This window comes from Neolamprologus brichardi, chromosome 11 (genome assembly GCF_056152115.1).
Source record: "Neolamprologus brichardi isolate AB-2024 chromosome 11, ASM5615211v1, whole genome shotgun sequence".
In the NCBI taxonomy this organism is placed as follows: Eukaryota; Metazoa; Chordata; class Actinopteri; order Cichliformes; family Cichlidae; genus Neolamprologus; species Neolamprologus brichardi.
Genome location: NC_142114.1, coordinates 12651605 through 12665714, shown reverse-complemented (window position 1 = coordinate 12665714; position 14110 = coordinate 12651605). Strand labels below are relative to the sequence as shown.

The window sequence follows — 14110 nt, the reverse complement described above, 5'->3', positions numbered from 1 at the left end:
GCTTCGATCCTCAACCCGCTGGTGGGCAGCTCTGAACACCACATCCATAACACCCTGGATTTTGTTGAGAAGGTGAGAGATGTCATTATGGAGACAGATGAAACCATGGTCTCATACGACGTTACATCTCTCTTCACTTGCATCCCTGTCACAGAGGTAGTCCGTAAGAGATTACAGGATGACACCAACCTCAGCAACAGGACCACTCTCAGCATCGACCAAGTGTGTTTGCTTTTGGAACTGTGTCTTCATTCCACCTACTTCACATACAAGGGTCAGCTGGACTTTTGTCAAAGCTGGAAATGCACCTAAAGAAAGCTCCAGCCGATCCAGGAGAGAAGGACAACCGCTGCCCAAGTGAAAACCTGTAGTGATCCCATACTTGTCAGGAGTATCGGAACAGTTGAGACGCATTTTTTCTAAACACCGGGTCTTTGTGGCTTTTAAACCCCAAAACATGCTGCGCCAAAAATTGGTCCACCCCCACCACAAACAGAGTAACATAGTGTACGCTGTTAAGTGCCAGGAGGATTGCCAGGATTTATACATCGGGGAAACCAAACAACCTCTGGTGAAGCGGATGGCACAACACAGAAGAGCTACCTCATCAGGCCAGGACTCTGCAGTCTATTTACACCTACAGGCCAGTGGACACTCTTTCAATGATGAGGATGTACACATCCTGGACAGGGAGGAACGATGGTTTGAGCGTGGAGTCAAGGAGGCCATTTACGTGAAAAGGGAAAGACCATCTCTGAATCGAGGAGTGGGTCTAAGGGTACATCTTTCGCCATCTTACAATGCTGTGATTGCAGCCATTCCCCAACTCTCTGTGAATGGTACTCAAGGCCATTGATCAGTGGTCTTTGATCAGTGGGTTTTGGTCAGTGGTTGTTGATCAATGGTCATGAGAATCTGCATAATTAAGATTAAGGAACTGACCTCCCAGCCCATTGTTCCTTCAGTGGGCTGGTTTCAGTCATTATGCAAATGTACTGTTTATAAGATTTGGGGAAACCTGCAGTCAGCTGAGACTGAAGAAGTCACTTGGATGAGTGACGAAATGTTTCTCCTACAAAAAAACAAACAAACGCTACATCCAGATGAACAGATTCAACTTTTGGACAAGATGGAGATGGATAATGTTCTCAGCAGCACATTTACTCTCTGCACCTCAACAACAAAAAACAGTTCCTGTGTAAAGCCTTCATATACTTCACTGGCCACTCAGAAGCCAAAAAATCCTATACTAGGAGAAATGCAGGAAAACCAACTAGGTAGATTCAACACATACATCAACACATTACTGCTTTGAAAGTGCATGTGTAAACATTCAGATATGTAAAGATGTAAATATCAAAACATGTAACCACCAAATGGGTAAATAACTAGCTCTATAACCCTCATAAACACCTCTTTGTGTATCAAATGACATATACGTTTTCTTCTACACTTTACAAAAATACAAAATCCAACGAGCTGTAGTTCCCCGGGGGGGAAATGCCTCATTGATGCCAGTTCAGTGGAGAATAGCCAGACTGCTTTAAACTGATAGGGAGGCAAAAGGAAAAATAGCCATTCATTACAACTAAGGTATGCAGAAGACCATCGAAGAATGCGCATGAAATATTGAGACAGTTGGGTAACATCAGCGAAAACCGACACCAAGTGCCATTCCTGTCAACTAAGAATGGGAATCTTAAGGCACAATTCACCTGGGTTACCAAAATTTAACAATAAAAGACAACAAAGCTTTGCCAGGTCTGATGAGCCTCAGTCTCTGTTATAGGATCAGAATTTGGTGTGAATATTATGACAGAATGGACCCATTTTTTTGCACACTTAAATACACTAAGTACCAACCGAGCATTGTTTACATACCACAGACTACTGGAGGATTGCTGTAGTTTCTTGAACTAGTTTAACATGAGTTCACTGTACTCAAATGGCCTCCACAGTCACTAGATCTCAACCTACGCCGACAGATTGGATGTGTAAGCATTATTAAAGGTCATAAAACCTGTCTTGGTGGATAGAAGGCTGTCACATTATATTGGTCAAATTAATGTGGGAGGTACTAAATGACTTGGAAGAAATATTATTTTATTTTCACAATACGATTAATCTTTTATTTACAGATTTTTCCTGGAGATTCTTTAAAAGTCCCACAATTTCATTTTCTCAATAGTTAACACAAACTTCTCAAAATAATCTGTGCATGTCTGAGTACAATTCCAATCCAGAAAATGAGTGGGTGACAAAGAGATGTTACATCTAACAAATACTGAACTTACTGACCAGCTACAGATAGATCCCAAGAGGACAGCTCCAATACCACAGTTTCAAATGTGTCTGCATTCATTTTTAGTATTTGTGCTTTTCTTTGTTGTCTTTTGTTGTGGAATTTTGTAAATAAAGTCTGCAACACTGAAAGAGCTGTGATCAAACTGTCACGGACTGCAGTAGGACTCAGGCGCAGAGCAGAGGTCAATGCAAGGAACAATGTTTATTTACAAAGTCACCAGGTACAGATATATACAGTGAGGGAATAGCGGGGGTCCAGGGTCATAAAGGAAAGTCCGGGAAGGGAATCACGTTCACTCTTGCTCCTCTCTTCACAAAGGTTCACACGTCGGGTTGGTCACGGCTCCGAGGAAACTGTGCACAGAAAAAGGTGGGTTACGCTAACGCAGAAATCACAGACAAACTTCACAGACAAACTTCACAGAGCTAGAGATGACAAAGCTGAGATTCACTAACGTGTCTCACACAATCATCCAGCGATGAGACTGTCTACGTCCCGGCCTTAAGTGTCCAACCCGTAATCGGTGCCTGATGAGACACAGGTGTGTACGCCTAGGGTGGGAGCCCGCAGTGAGCTCCGCCCTGGCGGGGAGGCGAGAGGAGAACGTCCACAAAAACACGTGGCCTTGTCGAGCCGGCCGGGCAGACACGGGGACCATGACACAAACTATTTATTACTGTGCAGGAGAACACACATACACACTCCCAAACATGACAGGTTCGTAGTAATGAGCATTCTAACCTCGGGACACGCACGTTTATAACATCCCACAAACTGTATATCATTTCAGTTACAACAGTCTTTTGTCCAGTCTGGGCTGTTGCTGAACAAACAAGACTCCCACTATCCTTTCCCAGGACACCACCTGGCGCTGGCCTGCACTTCATCCTTCTGAGCAAAACAGTTAGCAGATAACAAAGTGAAACATCGTTAAGCCTAGCTAAGCAGTTTTCACAAGCTCATGCTGACACATACTTACTTCATCTTAAGCAGGTTATACAAAAGTTTATACAGAAATCATACAGTGAAGATCTACCAAAAGCAGCATTAGAGCTTGTGAAGCTTCAGATACTTTAGACACAATAGCCTGCAGAGACCTGGCCTGATGAAGTAGCTCGCCAGAATCGCAATCATAAACAAAATTATATTTATCACCAAGGTTTTACCCAAATGAGGAATTTGTCTGCTTGTCATAGTGCAACCAGTGGTACAAAACTGAATACATCTCTCTCTCTCTCTCTCTCTCTCTCTCTCTCTCTCTATATATATATATATATATATATATATATATATGTCATCAAATTCCTGTAACATTTTTTCCTATAAAGACAAAGGCCCAGTCAGCATTTACTCACATTTGCACAGAAGCCTTTTATATGGTGTTGTTTTGCTTCCATGGCCACTGTGTCTATGGAGATGGTGTTTGCTTGGTATTGCAGTTCTGTGTGACTCAGTGCATATTGAATTCTTAGCCAGATTCTAAGCAGTACCAAACATTACAGTGATTTGCTGTCATGTCATTGACTGGTTAGAAATTTGCCTTAACACGCAGTTTAACAGGCGTGCCCAATAAAGTGTCTGATGAGTCTAGGTTGTTGGCTTTCCAAAATCTAATTTTACTGACACTTCAGATCCTCCATGAATGCCATCCATTAACTTGCTTATATAGAATTAAAGAAACATTAGACAAAGAAAAGTCTTTGGCATTTCGAGTTTTTATATACACCTATTTCATTTCTAAACAGCTTGACAAAGGGAGTGATCACAGATGACCAGTTTTGGGACAATGTGTTCAAAAGGATGGGTTGTCAGGGTTGAGCTTGTTAGCCAACTCTGAATACACTGCTTGTCCTTCTTCTAACATTTTCACACTGGAGAATGGAAAACTGGGTGTGAATGTAGCATCTGTGGAATTGTTTTTCTTGAGCAATATTGGATTTATTGGAATTTTAACAATGACTGAGTTTAATGTGCTAAAGGGACAGATAAATATTCTATAATTTTACAGTTTTTGAATCTAATAATGTAAATCATACAGCCGCCATTGTAGGATTGCAGTTTTGCGTTTAGCGATATTGCAAAATGTTTTTCAGTAACCTTGTGGTAAGAAAAAGATGTAACAATGTTTTTATTGCTACTGAGTTCCATTTTTAGTCTTAGCGTGAATAGTGAAGCAGGTGTTGTTCTGATAATAAAAAAACCACAAGAAAAAAGAAGCGAGCACAGCACATCTGTGCAGCAAGATAAGATAGATGCTGTTTAAATCTCAGGTTCATGTACCACACTTCATAGTTTAATAGCTTACAAATAATATTAATGTTGGTCATTTTTGGGGACCTGTTTTCATTGTTGTTTTGTTTTAAAAGTGATGTTTTTTTGGTTTGTGGTGTACTTTGATTTACGCAATGTGTTCCATTTTGCAAATGCAAGAAGTATACAGCACCATGATATCCTGTAAGATAAAACAGCGGTTGCCAGGGCGCAAGTAAGGTTTGTCAGTCAAATTCACCCTTTTATCATGTTTTTCTTCACCAGACAAAAGAAAAATGCAAAAAGCTCAATCACTGTTCAGTCACTTGTCACAGTTTTATAGATGTTGATAGTAATTTACATGGTTAAAGAAGCTGGAGCAATAAAATGTAGACATATATATATATATAAAAAATATAAAAATGACGTAAAGATTTTGACATTCAAATGATAGAAATCCAAGATCTTCAAAACCACAGCATAGAAGTCTTATTTTCTTTTTAAAAAAAATTGTGTTATATGTTACATTAATTGATTAATCAAGAACTTAATCTGACTGATTTGATTTGATTATTGTTTCATGCATAATTATATTGTGCCTTACCCCAACAGACTTATACGACACCCATAATAATTAGAGCCAGGGTACCAACATTACATGTTTCAAAGAGATGAGATGAACATCTTGCATTATTGATTTATTTCATCATCTATTGGTGAGATCTTATTAAGTGCTCCGTGTCTTTTCAGTGATGACTACTTTGCTTTCTCTGCAGGATTCAAAAGCAGCTGGGTTGATCTTCTCTAAAGTTGTGGCAGCATCTGACTTTCGGGAAATCCGTGAAAATGTTGATGACATGGAGTGAGTGGACATAAATGACACGTGGTCCTCTGCCAGGGCACTCTCAAGTACAAAACATATGGATTGCCGAAGCTTCTTCATGAATTCTTCACACATGAAAACATAGAGGATGGGGTTCAGGCAGCTGTTCAGAAAAGCCAGACTCACAGTCAGAGGACCCATGATTCTAACAATGGTCCAGAGGTCTGGGTTATTCACAGCCTTTAATTCTATAAAGTTAAAAACATGGAAGGGTAACCAGCAGATGAAGAATGCAAAAATGATGGAGAAAATGATTCTGCGAGATCTCCTTCTCCTTGTTCTCTGCATGCGGATTGCACGGATCCCTATGGCCACATAAGAGACGACTATTAGCAGGAATGGGATCACAAAGCCCATAAGAAAGCGAAACATGTGGAGACTCCATTTTTGTTCATGTGTCATAGAATAAACACAGTAATATGTCCCATTATCTCCTAACACGGTGCGAAAAGTGGCATAAGGAGCGCTGCAGATCGCAGCAGTCACCCAGATACCAACACATATGATCTGAGCTTTGCAGACTGTGCGTTTGTTCTGTGCCCACACCACCACCCAGATGGACAAGCAACGATCCAAACTTATAGCTGTTAGAGTAAAGATACTGGCAAACATGTTGACTAAACTCACAAAGGTGTTGAGCTTGCACACGAATTGTCCAAAAGGCCACTGGTGACTCTGAGAGAGAGAAATGACTGAGAATATCAGGAAGGCTGTGAAAAGGAAGTCAGCTATGGCCAAGTTAAGAAACCAAGTTGAGTTGACAGTTTTCTTCATTTTGAAGCCCGTCACGTAGATAACCAGAGCATTGCCCAGAGTTCCAACTATAATTATCAAGCAGTACATGATAATGGAGGCTCTTTGTATGTATGTCGAAGCTGATTCCAGTGTAGATTGACCTGTGAAGTATTGTATTATTATTTTAACACATAATATAATATAATATAATATAATATAATATAATATAATATAATATAATATAATATAATATAATATAATATAATATAATATATACACGCACACACAAAATAAGTGCTTTGCAGATTTTATATATGTATATTAAAGTATTGGCACATGATCTATGCACCATATTACAAGATCATGTGAAGTACTTCTTTGTGTAACTTAACATGTGCACAGCTTTAACTAAATTTCTGTTTTAGTGAGAACTGACAACAGGCATGTAAGTATCTTACCAGTCCCCATATTTCTTTTAGCTGAGCGATTCTGTCTTTTCTCTAAGTTGGTCTGAGTCTCCTGCTGCCTCTTCTAGAAGTCTTTGATTACTCTTCCCTTTTAGTTTACGCAGTAGCAAATGAAGCAACGCACGCAGAAATGAGCTGATAAAAAACTAGGAACACCCCAGAATATGCTAATGCTGCAACACTTTTGTAATTATGCTTCAAAAGTGGGAGACGCCTTACATGTGTAATACTGTACAAGGTCTGTCTTGTATAGTGTGTGATTTCCTACATTTTAGTTCTGCTATGCAGTACATTGCAACCACTTTCACTATCCTACCCAATCACCCTCACTCTCTGGCTTGTCAGATGGTTATGAAAAACAACAAACCAACAGTAGCTGTTTTAGAAATCTATTGTTCTGTTTGTCACAAATTCACCAAACATCAGTATTGTGTGATTTGCTAACATCAAATGTCAGTTGTAATAGTAATAACTAGTAAAATACTAGTGCGATTGTTATTCATTTACCGATAATATTGTAATCATTGATGGAAAGATGGGAAACGTGGTGTGCTCTTATTTATTTTGCTAGCAGTATATTAAAGGGAAGCCTACACATGTGTGTTTTGCTGATTTATTCATTTTTTTCTTAAGCTTCAGTTATTAGCAATTGTTTGGTCGACCCAGCTGCGCAGGTAGGACACACGAGAATACACAGCAGGGGTGTTGACATTGCAGTTAGAGGTTCCCCAGGACACAATACCAGTGAGGTACCATACACCACTGCTCTCACAGACCAGAGGGCCACCAGAGTCACCCTAAAGTAGACAAAGGGGATGTTTTTACTTTGTTGATATAAAAGACAAAAATATATTTTTATCATGCTCTTGATATTATTCAGCAGTGATGCATTTAATTTCTGCATTTTCTGAAAATTCTGAGCTACCCCCTAAAATTTGACCTTCTAAGAGTATTTCTGATCATTGTCACAATCATTTTGAAGTGGTTGTTACCTGACAGGAAGACACTCCAGAAGCACCAGCACAGATCATGGCATCAGTGATTCTGTTGTAACCCCAGTAGCTCTTGCACTGTTGAGGGCTGATCAGAGGCAGGGCAGTCTGCTGGAGGAAGCGAGGGCTTGCTGAGAAAAACAAAAAAAGAATAGGAAGAAAAAGAATGAGTCTAATTGCAAAGCAAGTCTTTCACATTTTTCTCCGGGAACTATGCAGCAGTGTATATTATTCATTTATTTATTTGCATTACCTTTTTGTAAACTAAGTTTTTTACAGCAGTGTATTGTTAAATGATTATCTCAATTTACCCTTTGGAAATAAACTCACATGTTACTCCAGTCCGGCCCCATCCAGTGGTGACACATTTGGTTCCAGAGGGGAGGCTGCTGGTGGAGGACATCAGGCACACAGGTGACACACGGGAAGTATACTGTGCTGGGGAGGACAGCCTCAGAAGAGTGATGTCATTGTTAAAGTTCTGGGAGTTGTAGTAGGGGTGAGTGATGGCCTAGATGAAGAGGTGAGGATAAACCACACACAAATATAATACGATTCAGACAAGGGCTTTGATGAAGACAACTTTCATTTGTGTTGTATTATAGCTCACCCTAGAAATGTACATGACCTGAATTGGCTCGCTATTGTACTGCCGATCATGTTCTCCCAGGATCACACGGTGGCGTGATGGACTAAAAAAGAAAGAAATAAATCAGGAGGATGATCAAAGTGTTGGAAGACTTATTGTGTTGTTACAGCACTCAAGTGACTTACTTCACACCGCAGTGAGCAGCAGTGACAACCCAGTACTGGTTGATCAGTGAAGCTCCACAGAAGTGGAATCCAGTGCTATCCTGCAATAAAGAAAAAAAATATCTGTAATAAACTTCTACATTTTAATTTAAAATGAAATAAGTTGTTGTAAATTGTGACTGTAGCAAAACCACATTGTTTGTGAGTAGTAAATAACTGAAACTACCTGAAGCGAAACCTGCCAAGGCCAGGAGCCAGACACAGCATTTTCCCCGTTCACAATCTTGTTGTATCCACTCACTTGGGGCTTGATAGCAGGCACTCCACACCCTGAGACCCAGTGACATAAAAAAAAAAGCTCAAAGTTATTTGACAAAAAGTGTCAGAGTTCATTCTGTGTGTATTTTTGTACTTGTCTTTTTTGGTGGTGCACAAAACGCTTAACTGTGTTTCCCATTTACGCACACAGCTGACCAGTGTGTAAAGTGTTTACTTTCCTTTTGTACAGCTAGTCAAACAGCAAGACCACAGATCTCAGAGTGTGGTAGCAAATGTCTTTGTCATGAAATCACAAATCACTCACCCAATGCAGAGGCCACAAGAGCAAAGCAACTGATGATCAAGAACATGTTTGTGTTTCGGTCGTGATTCCTGAGTTTCAGATGTGGGGCCCACTTGCTTTTATATGCACATCCAATATGCTTGACCCTGAACTGCATGTGTAGGTCTTCATGCCCCACCCACAATCCCCCCTTCATCTGCCCACAGTATGGGAAAATGGCATCTGGTGATAAACTCAACGTTTTTGCTGAATTCTAAATTCATTTTGCTAAAAGGCAAAAGCACCAAGTTGTCATGTTATAGACAGGAAAAACCTTTCATTGACTTTTGATCAAGATGTTCCAAGGTACATGCTCTTGCTTGCATCTTATCTTTCAAACTCACACATTTGCAGTCAACATCTCACCTCTTTTTAACACCAACCTTCTTTCATTGTGGCAATATTTCCTGTAAATATTTCTTATTAATAGGCAGGAAAAAGATATTGATAAGATCACATGTGGTTTGTTTACAGGAACCAGTTTTATCTGCACATTTCTACAGCTGCAAGTTGAGTGTCTCTGTGCATACCTTAGTTTCACCATAAATGAGAAGATACACACGTTACAGTTTTCAAATCAGAATTTTACTGTTGATATTTATTGATTTTTTGCATAAAAAAGCATTGATACAAAGGTGTGACTTTTAAACTATCTAAATATGCATCTGGATATTGAATGTGATGTGTGCTTAGATATTGCAAAACATTTGTTATAAACTTGACTAGATATTTATCAGATGTGTACTAGGTAAGGTAAATATCTATTGGCAAATAGTAAAAAACACTGATTTCAGTCAACTTCCTCGATAGTTGGGCCAGAAGAGGAGCCACCTCCTGCACCGCCAGGGAAGCCACCGGGCATTCCTCCTGGCATTCCTCCTGGCATGCCCCCTTGATATAGTTTGGAGATGATAGGGTTGCACACCTTCTCCAGTTCCTTCTGCTGGTGATCATACTCCTCCTTCTCTGCCATCTGGGGAAAGAAAAGAGCAAATATATTTTATGACAGAAGGTTTTGTGGGTCAGGAGTTGACAGGAAGCATATGACAGGAAAAGGAAGAAGGATATTGATTCATAACTTTGATACAATGTAATGCTTACTGCTTTCACAATTTTAGATAAAGAGGAACCTCGGTCTGCTTTTAAGGCATGGCTTTTTACCTGGTTTCTGTCCAGCCAAGCAATGACTTCGTTGCACTTGTCCACAATAGTCTTCTTGTCCTCTGGGCTGATCTTGTCTTGGAGTTTCTCATCCTCTACGGTGCTCTTCATGTTAAAGGCGAGAGATTCAAGGGAATTCTTGGCTGTCACTTTCTCTCTCTGGACTTCATCCTCAGCCCTGAACTGCTCTGCTTCCTGCACCATGCGCTCAATGTCTTCTTTGCTCAACCGGCCTGTGACAGAATTACATTTTTTTTCCTGCATTCATGAATAGGATTTGATTTTTTCATAATAAATTTGCTGCTGGATATATGAATTAGTATGTATTTTTTCGTAATTATACCTTTGTCATTGGTGATAGTTATTTTGTTCTCCTTTCCAGTGCTTTTGTCCACTGCAGACACATTGAGAATGCCATTTGCATCAATGTCAAAGGTCACCTCAATCTGAGGAACCCCTCTGGGAGCAGGTGGAATACCAGTCAGTTCAAACTTCCCAAGGATGTTATTGTCCTTAGTCATGGCTCTCTCACCTTCATACACCTGAAAACAATTATTCATATTGTAGCTTAAGGTAGCTTGTAGCTCAGAGTCAGGTTTTAGTGTACACAAGTACCTAGAATGCAGCTGGGCATAAGGGTTAAACAGTTACACAACTTTAACCCTGATGTACCTGAATGAGCACACCAGGCTGGTTGTCTGAATAGGTGGTAAAGGTCTGGGTTTGCTTAGTGGGGATGGTGGTGTTTCTCTTGATAAGGACAGTCATTACTCCTCCAGCTGTCTCGATTCCCAGGGAAAGGGGTGTGACATCCAGCAGGAGTAGGTCCTGTACATTCTCAGACTTATCCCCAGCCAAGATGGCGGCCTGCACAGCTGTGGAGATTTTCCACAAAGTTAAACTGATTATGGTTTCAGTCAGCAGCTCTGTTTTATTGAGCCATAGCTGAAATATATAGTGATAAATGCTGCAGAGACCCACCTGCACCATAGGCGACGGCCTCATCAGGGTTAATGCTCTTATTGAGGTCACGACCATTAAAAAAGTCTTGGAGCAGCTTTTGAATCTTAGGGATACGTGTGGAGCCGCCCACCAGGACAATATCATGGATCTGTGTTTTGTCCATCTTGGCATCCCTCAGGGACTTCTCCACAGGCTCGAGGGTTCCACGGAACAGGTCTGCATTGAGTTCTTCAAAACGGGCCCTGGTGATGGAAGTGTAGAAATCTGTACCTTCGTAGAGCGAGTCGATCTCGATGCTGGCCTGGGTGCTGCTGGAAAGGGTACGCTTGGCGCGTTCACAGGCTGTGCGGAGGCGACGCACGGCTCGCTTGTTGTTGATGATGTCCTTTTTGAACTTGCGTTTAAACTCAGCTATGAAATGGTTCACCATGCGGTTGTCAAAGTCCTCACCGCCCAAGTGTGTGTCACCAGCAGTGGCCTTCACCTCAAAGATACCGTCCTCAATAGTCAAGATTGACACATCAAAAGTACCACCTCCGAGGTCAAAGATAAGCACATTGCGCTCTCCACCAACCTAAATTGAGAGGAGAGAATTACAAAGAGGAAGCCAAAATAGCAAAAGCTGAACATTTTAAGATTAGCTTACCTTCTTGTCCAGTCCATAAGCAATAGCTGCAGCAGTAGGCTCATTGATGATGCGCAGTACATTAAGGCCAGAGATGGCCCCAGCATCTTTGGTGGCTTGACGCTGGGAATCGTTGAAGTAAGCTGGAACTGTGATAACTGCATTGGTCACAGGCTGTAAAGAGAATAAGACACTAAGTTAATATTGCTTCTTTTTTTTTAGATCTGAAACTGCAAACATGAAAACTGTAAGGAATCACTTTATCTAACTATAATTTACTATACAGACACCACTAGATAACCTGGAGAACCTGCCTCATGTCAAAGTCATTAAACTTCAGTGCTATTATATTTTCGAGAAGTATTCATATTTAGAAAGATTAGCCAGTTTAGTTTGCTGATAGTTGCAGGGTTTTTTTCCTGCATAAAATGCAACTTTTCCACCTAATTTCAACGATCCTGTTATCCATTCACTTTTATCTACCTTGCCAAGATATGCTTCAGAAATCTCCTTCATTTTGGTGAGGACCATCGAAGATATCTCCTCTGCGTAGAAGGTTTTGATCTCACCCTTATATTCAACCTCCACTTTAGGTTTGGATGACTCATTAATGACTTTGAAGGGCCAGTGCTTCATGTCAGATTGTACCACGAGATCGTCAAACTTACGACCAATCAGACGCTTTGCATCTGGAAACAGATTTAATAGAAAAAATTTGAATTGGTTAATGTAATGTTCAGTTTGGAGTGTATCGACAATATTTACGTGGTTATAAAGTGAGGACACAAAGAATACTTTTATTTGATCACTGCTTCAACTGATTTGTTGGTTGGGTATTGGAGTTCTTACCAAATACAGTGTTGGTTGGGTTCATAGCCACCTGGTTCTTGGCGGCATCTCCAATAAGTCTCTCTGTGTCTGTGAAAGCCACATAACTGGGTGTCGTCCTGTTTCCTTGGTCATTAGCAATGATCTCCACTTTGCCGTGCTGGAAGATTCCCACACAGGAATATGTGGTGCCTAGATCAATACCCACTGCTGGTCCTTTAGACATCTGTGACACAGAAGAGAAACGTAGTACTGCAATCCCACATTTTTGCACATACTCAACATTATTGAGCCAAGGATTATAATCCGTTTGTATTTTTATAGTTCTAACATTTTCTGTGTGAAAATGTTATTTAAAATGTTACTGTAAGCATCTAGAAAGGTGAACCTGGTGCTGTTACATAAGCCCAGACACCACTACCACGTGAGGTCCGGTTTGCGGTGGTGTGCTGTCACAGTACCACAGTGACTTAAATGACCAGCTGACACTTGAAACACATACTACTGCTCTTCTGCCTTGGCAACATAATACTAGAGTGTCTTACTCAAGCTTTTAAATGTGCTACACTAATCCTGCAGTAGTGACCGGTGTATCTATTTTCCGACAGCTGGCTTTAAATAGCTTTCACTTATTATATAGAGTATCCTCATGTCTGCATAGTAATGAATGGACTGTGACAAAATTTTTTAGGGATCAGTTAATCAGAGTCTCAAACCTGGCCTGGTTCCTTTTAAAACTAATGATGTGAAAAAAGAAATGGACAGCATTGACATTCAGAAGCAAAACTACTGGATTAGCAAAGTAGTCCTCTTATTATCACAGTTCTTGGAGTCGTGTTTTGAATTAACTGCCAAACTAAGGGAGCAAGACTCTTTTAGGAGCTGTGAAAATCACAAACACCCAGTTGATTATTACACTAAATCATAGAGCATAACGTTTCTTGGCTTATCTCCTGTTTTTTTTCTGTAAATGTGTCAAACATTGTTCCTCCAAGGCCCCAGATCTGTTGCAAACAGAACTTGTTATTGAATTATCACTTGTTATCCAGTTGGGTAACACAGAGCAGAAAAGGCTGACAAACTGTTGTGGCAGCACCGTACCAACATCTGAAACTTGTTGCAAGACTGTTTTTTTTACATGGAAATTAACCACCCACACAGAAACCACCCATGACCTTTGTGGAAATTTGAGAAACGTGAGCACTTTTCTTCATAGAAAATTAGATTTATTGTCATGCGATTGTTTGAAAGGAACCATGCAAGCCTCACTTGTTTGTGAATTTGACTTCTGCCAGTTAGACGTTGAAAGCAGTAAGCAAGACAGACTATGAAGCAAGGCCAGAAAGCAATTTCTGCTTTTTATTCTTGTTACCTTTGCTGTTGAATTTTCAGCGCTTGACAGTTTACAGAATTAAAATGATGCTTTTTTTTCGCTCAACACCCAACACGGCCGTCTGAGCTTCTCTCCAGCACTTCTTTCCCCTCTTCTGGCAGGCAGACTAAGAGGACGAGTGTCAGTTCCCCAGTCCCCAAAGAGCACCGTGCAA

At 40.5% G+C, this 14110-nt stretch overlaps 3 protein-coding genes across 3 annotated transcripts; all 3 read right to left on the bottom strand.

Moving 5' to 3' along the window:
• Positions 1 to 5277: 5277 nt before the first annotated feature.
• Positions 5278 to 6296, bottom strand: LOC148100510 (chemerin-like receptor 1). Its single transcript, XM_087847762.1, has one exon. The coding sequence runs from the start codon at positions 6279 to 6281 to the stop codon at positions 5283 to 5285; it is 999 nt and encodes a 332-aa protein (XP_087703888.1). The 5' UTR covers positions 6282 to 6296; the 3' UTR covers positions 5278 to 5282.
• Positions 6297 to 7015: 719 nt separating this feature from the next.
• On the bottom strand, positions 7016 to 9104 carry LOC102788042 (chymotrypsin-like protease CTRL-1). Its single transcript, XM_006809649.3, has 7 exons — positions 8969 to 9104; positions 8612 to 8715; positions 8407 to 8486; positions 8243 to 8324; positions 7963 to 8143; positions 7633 to 7763; positions 7016 to 7437 (listed from the first exon to the last, which is right to left on the bottom strand). The coding sequence occupies exons 1-7, from the start codon at positions 9102 to 9104 to the stop codon at positions 7276 to 7278; spliced, it is 876 nt and encodes a 291-aa protein (XP_006809712.3). The 3' UTR covers positions 7016 to 7275.
• A 445-nt stretch (positions 9105 to 9549) lies between these two features.
• On the bottom strand, positions 9550 to 14098 carry hsc70 (heat shock cognate 70). The gene is made up of 9 exons (XM_006809650.3): positions 13936 to 14098; positions 12585 to 12789; positions 12219 to 12424; positions 11757 to 11909; positions 11129 to 11684; positions 10820 to 11022; positions 10491 to 10689; positions 10148 to 10380; positions 9550 to 9959 (listed from the first exon to the last, which is right to left on the bottom strand). The coding sequence occupies exons 2-9, from the start codon at positions 12787 to 12789 to the stop codon at positions 9777 to 9779; spliced, it is 1938 nt and encodes a 645-aa protein (XP_006809713.1). The 5' UTR covers positions 13936 to 14098; the 3' UTR covers positions 9550 to 9776.
• Positions 14099 to 14110: the final 12 nt, after the last annotated feature.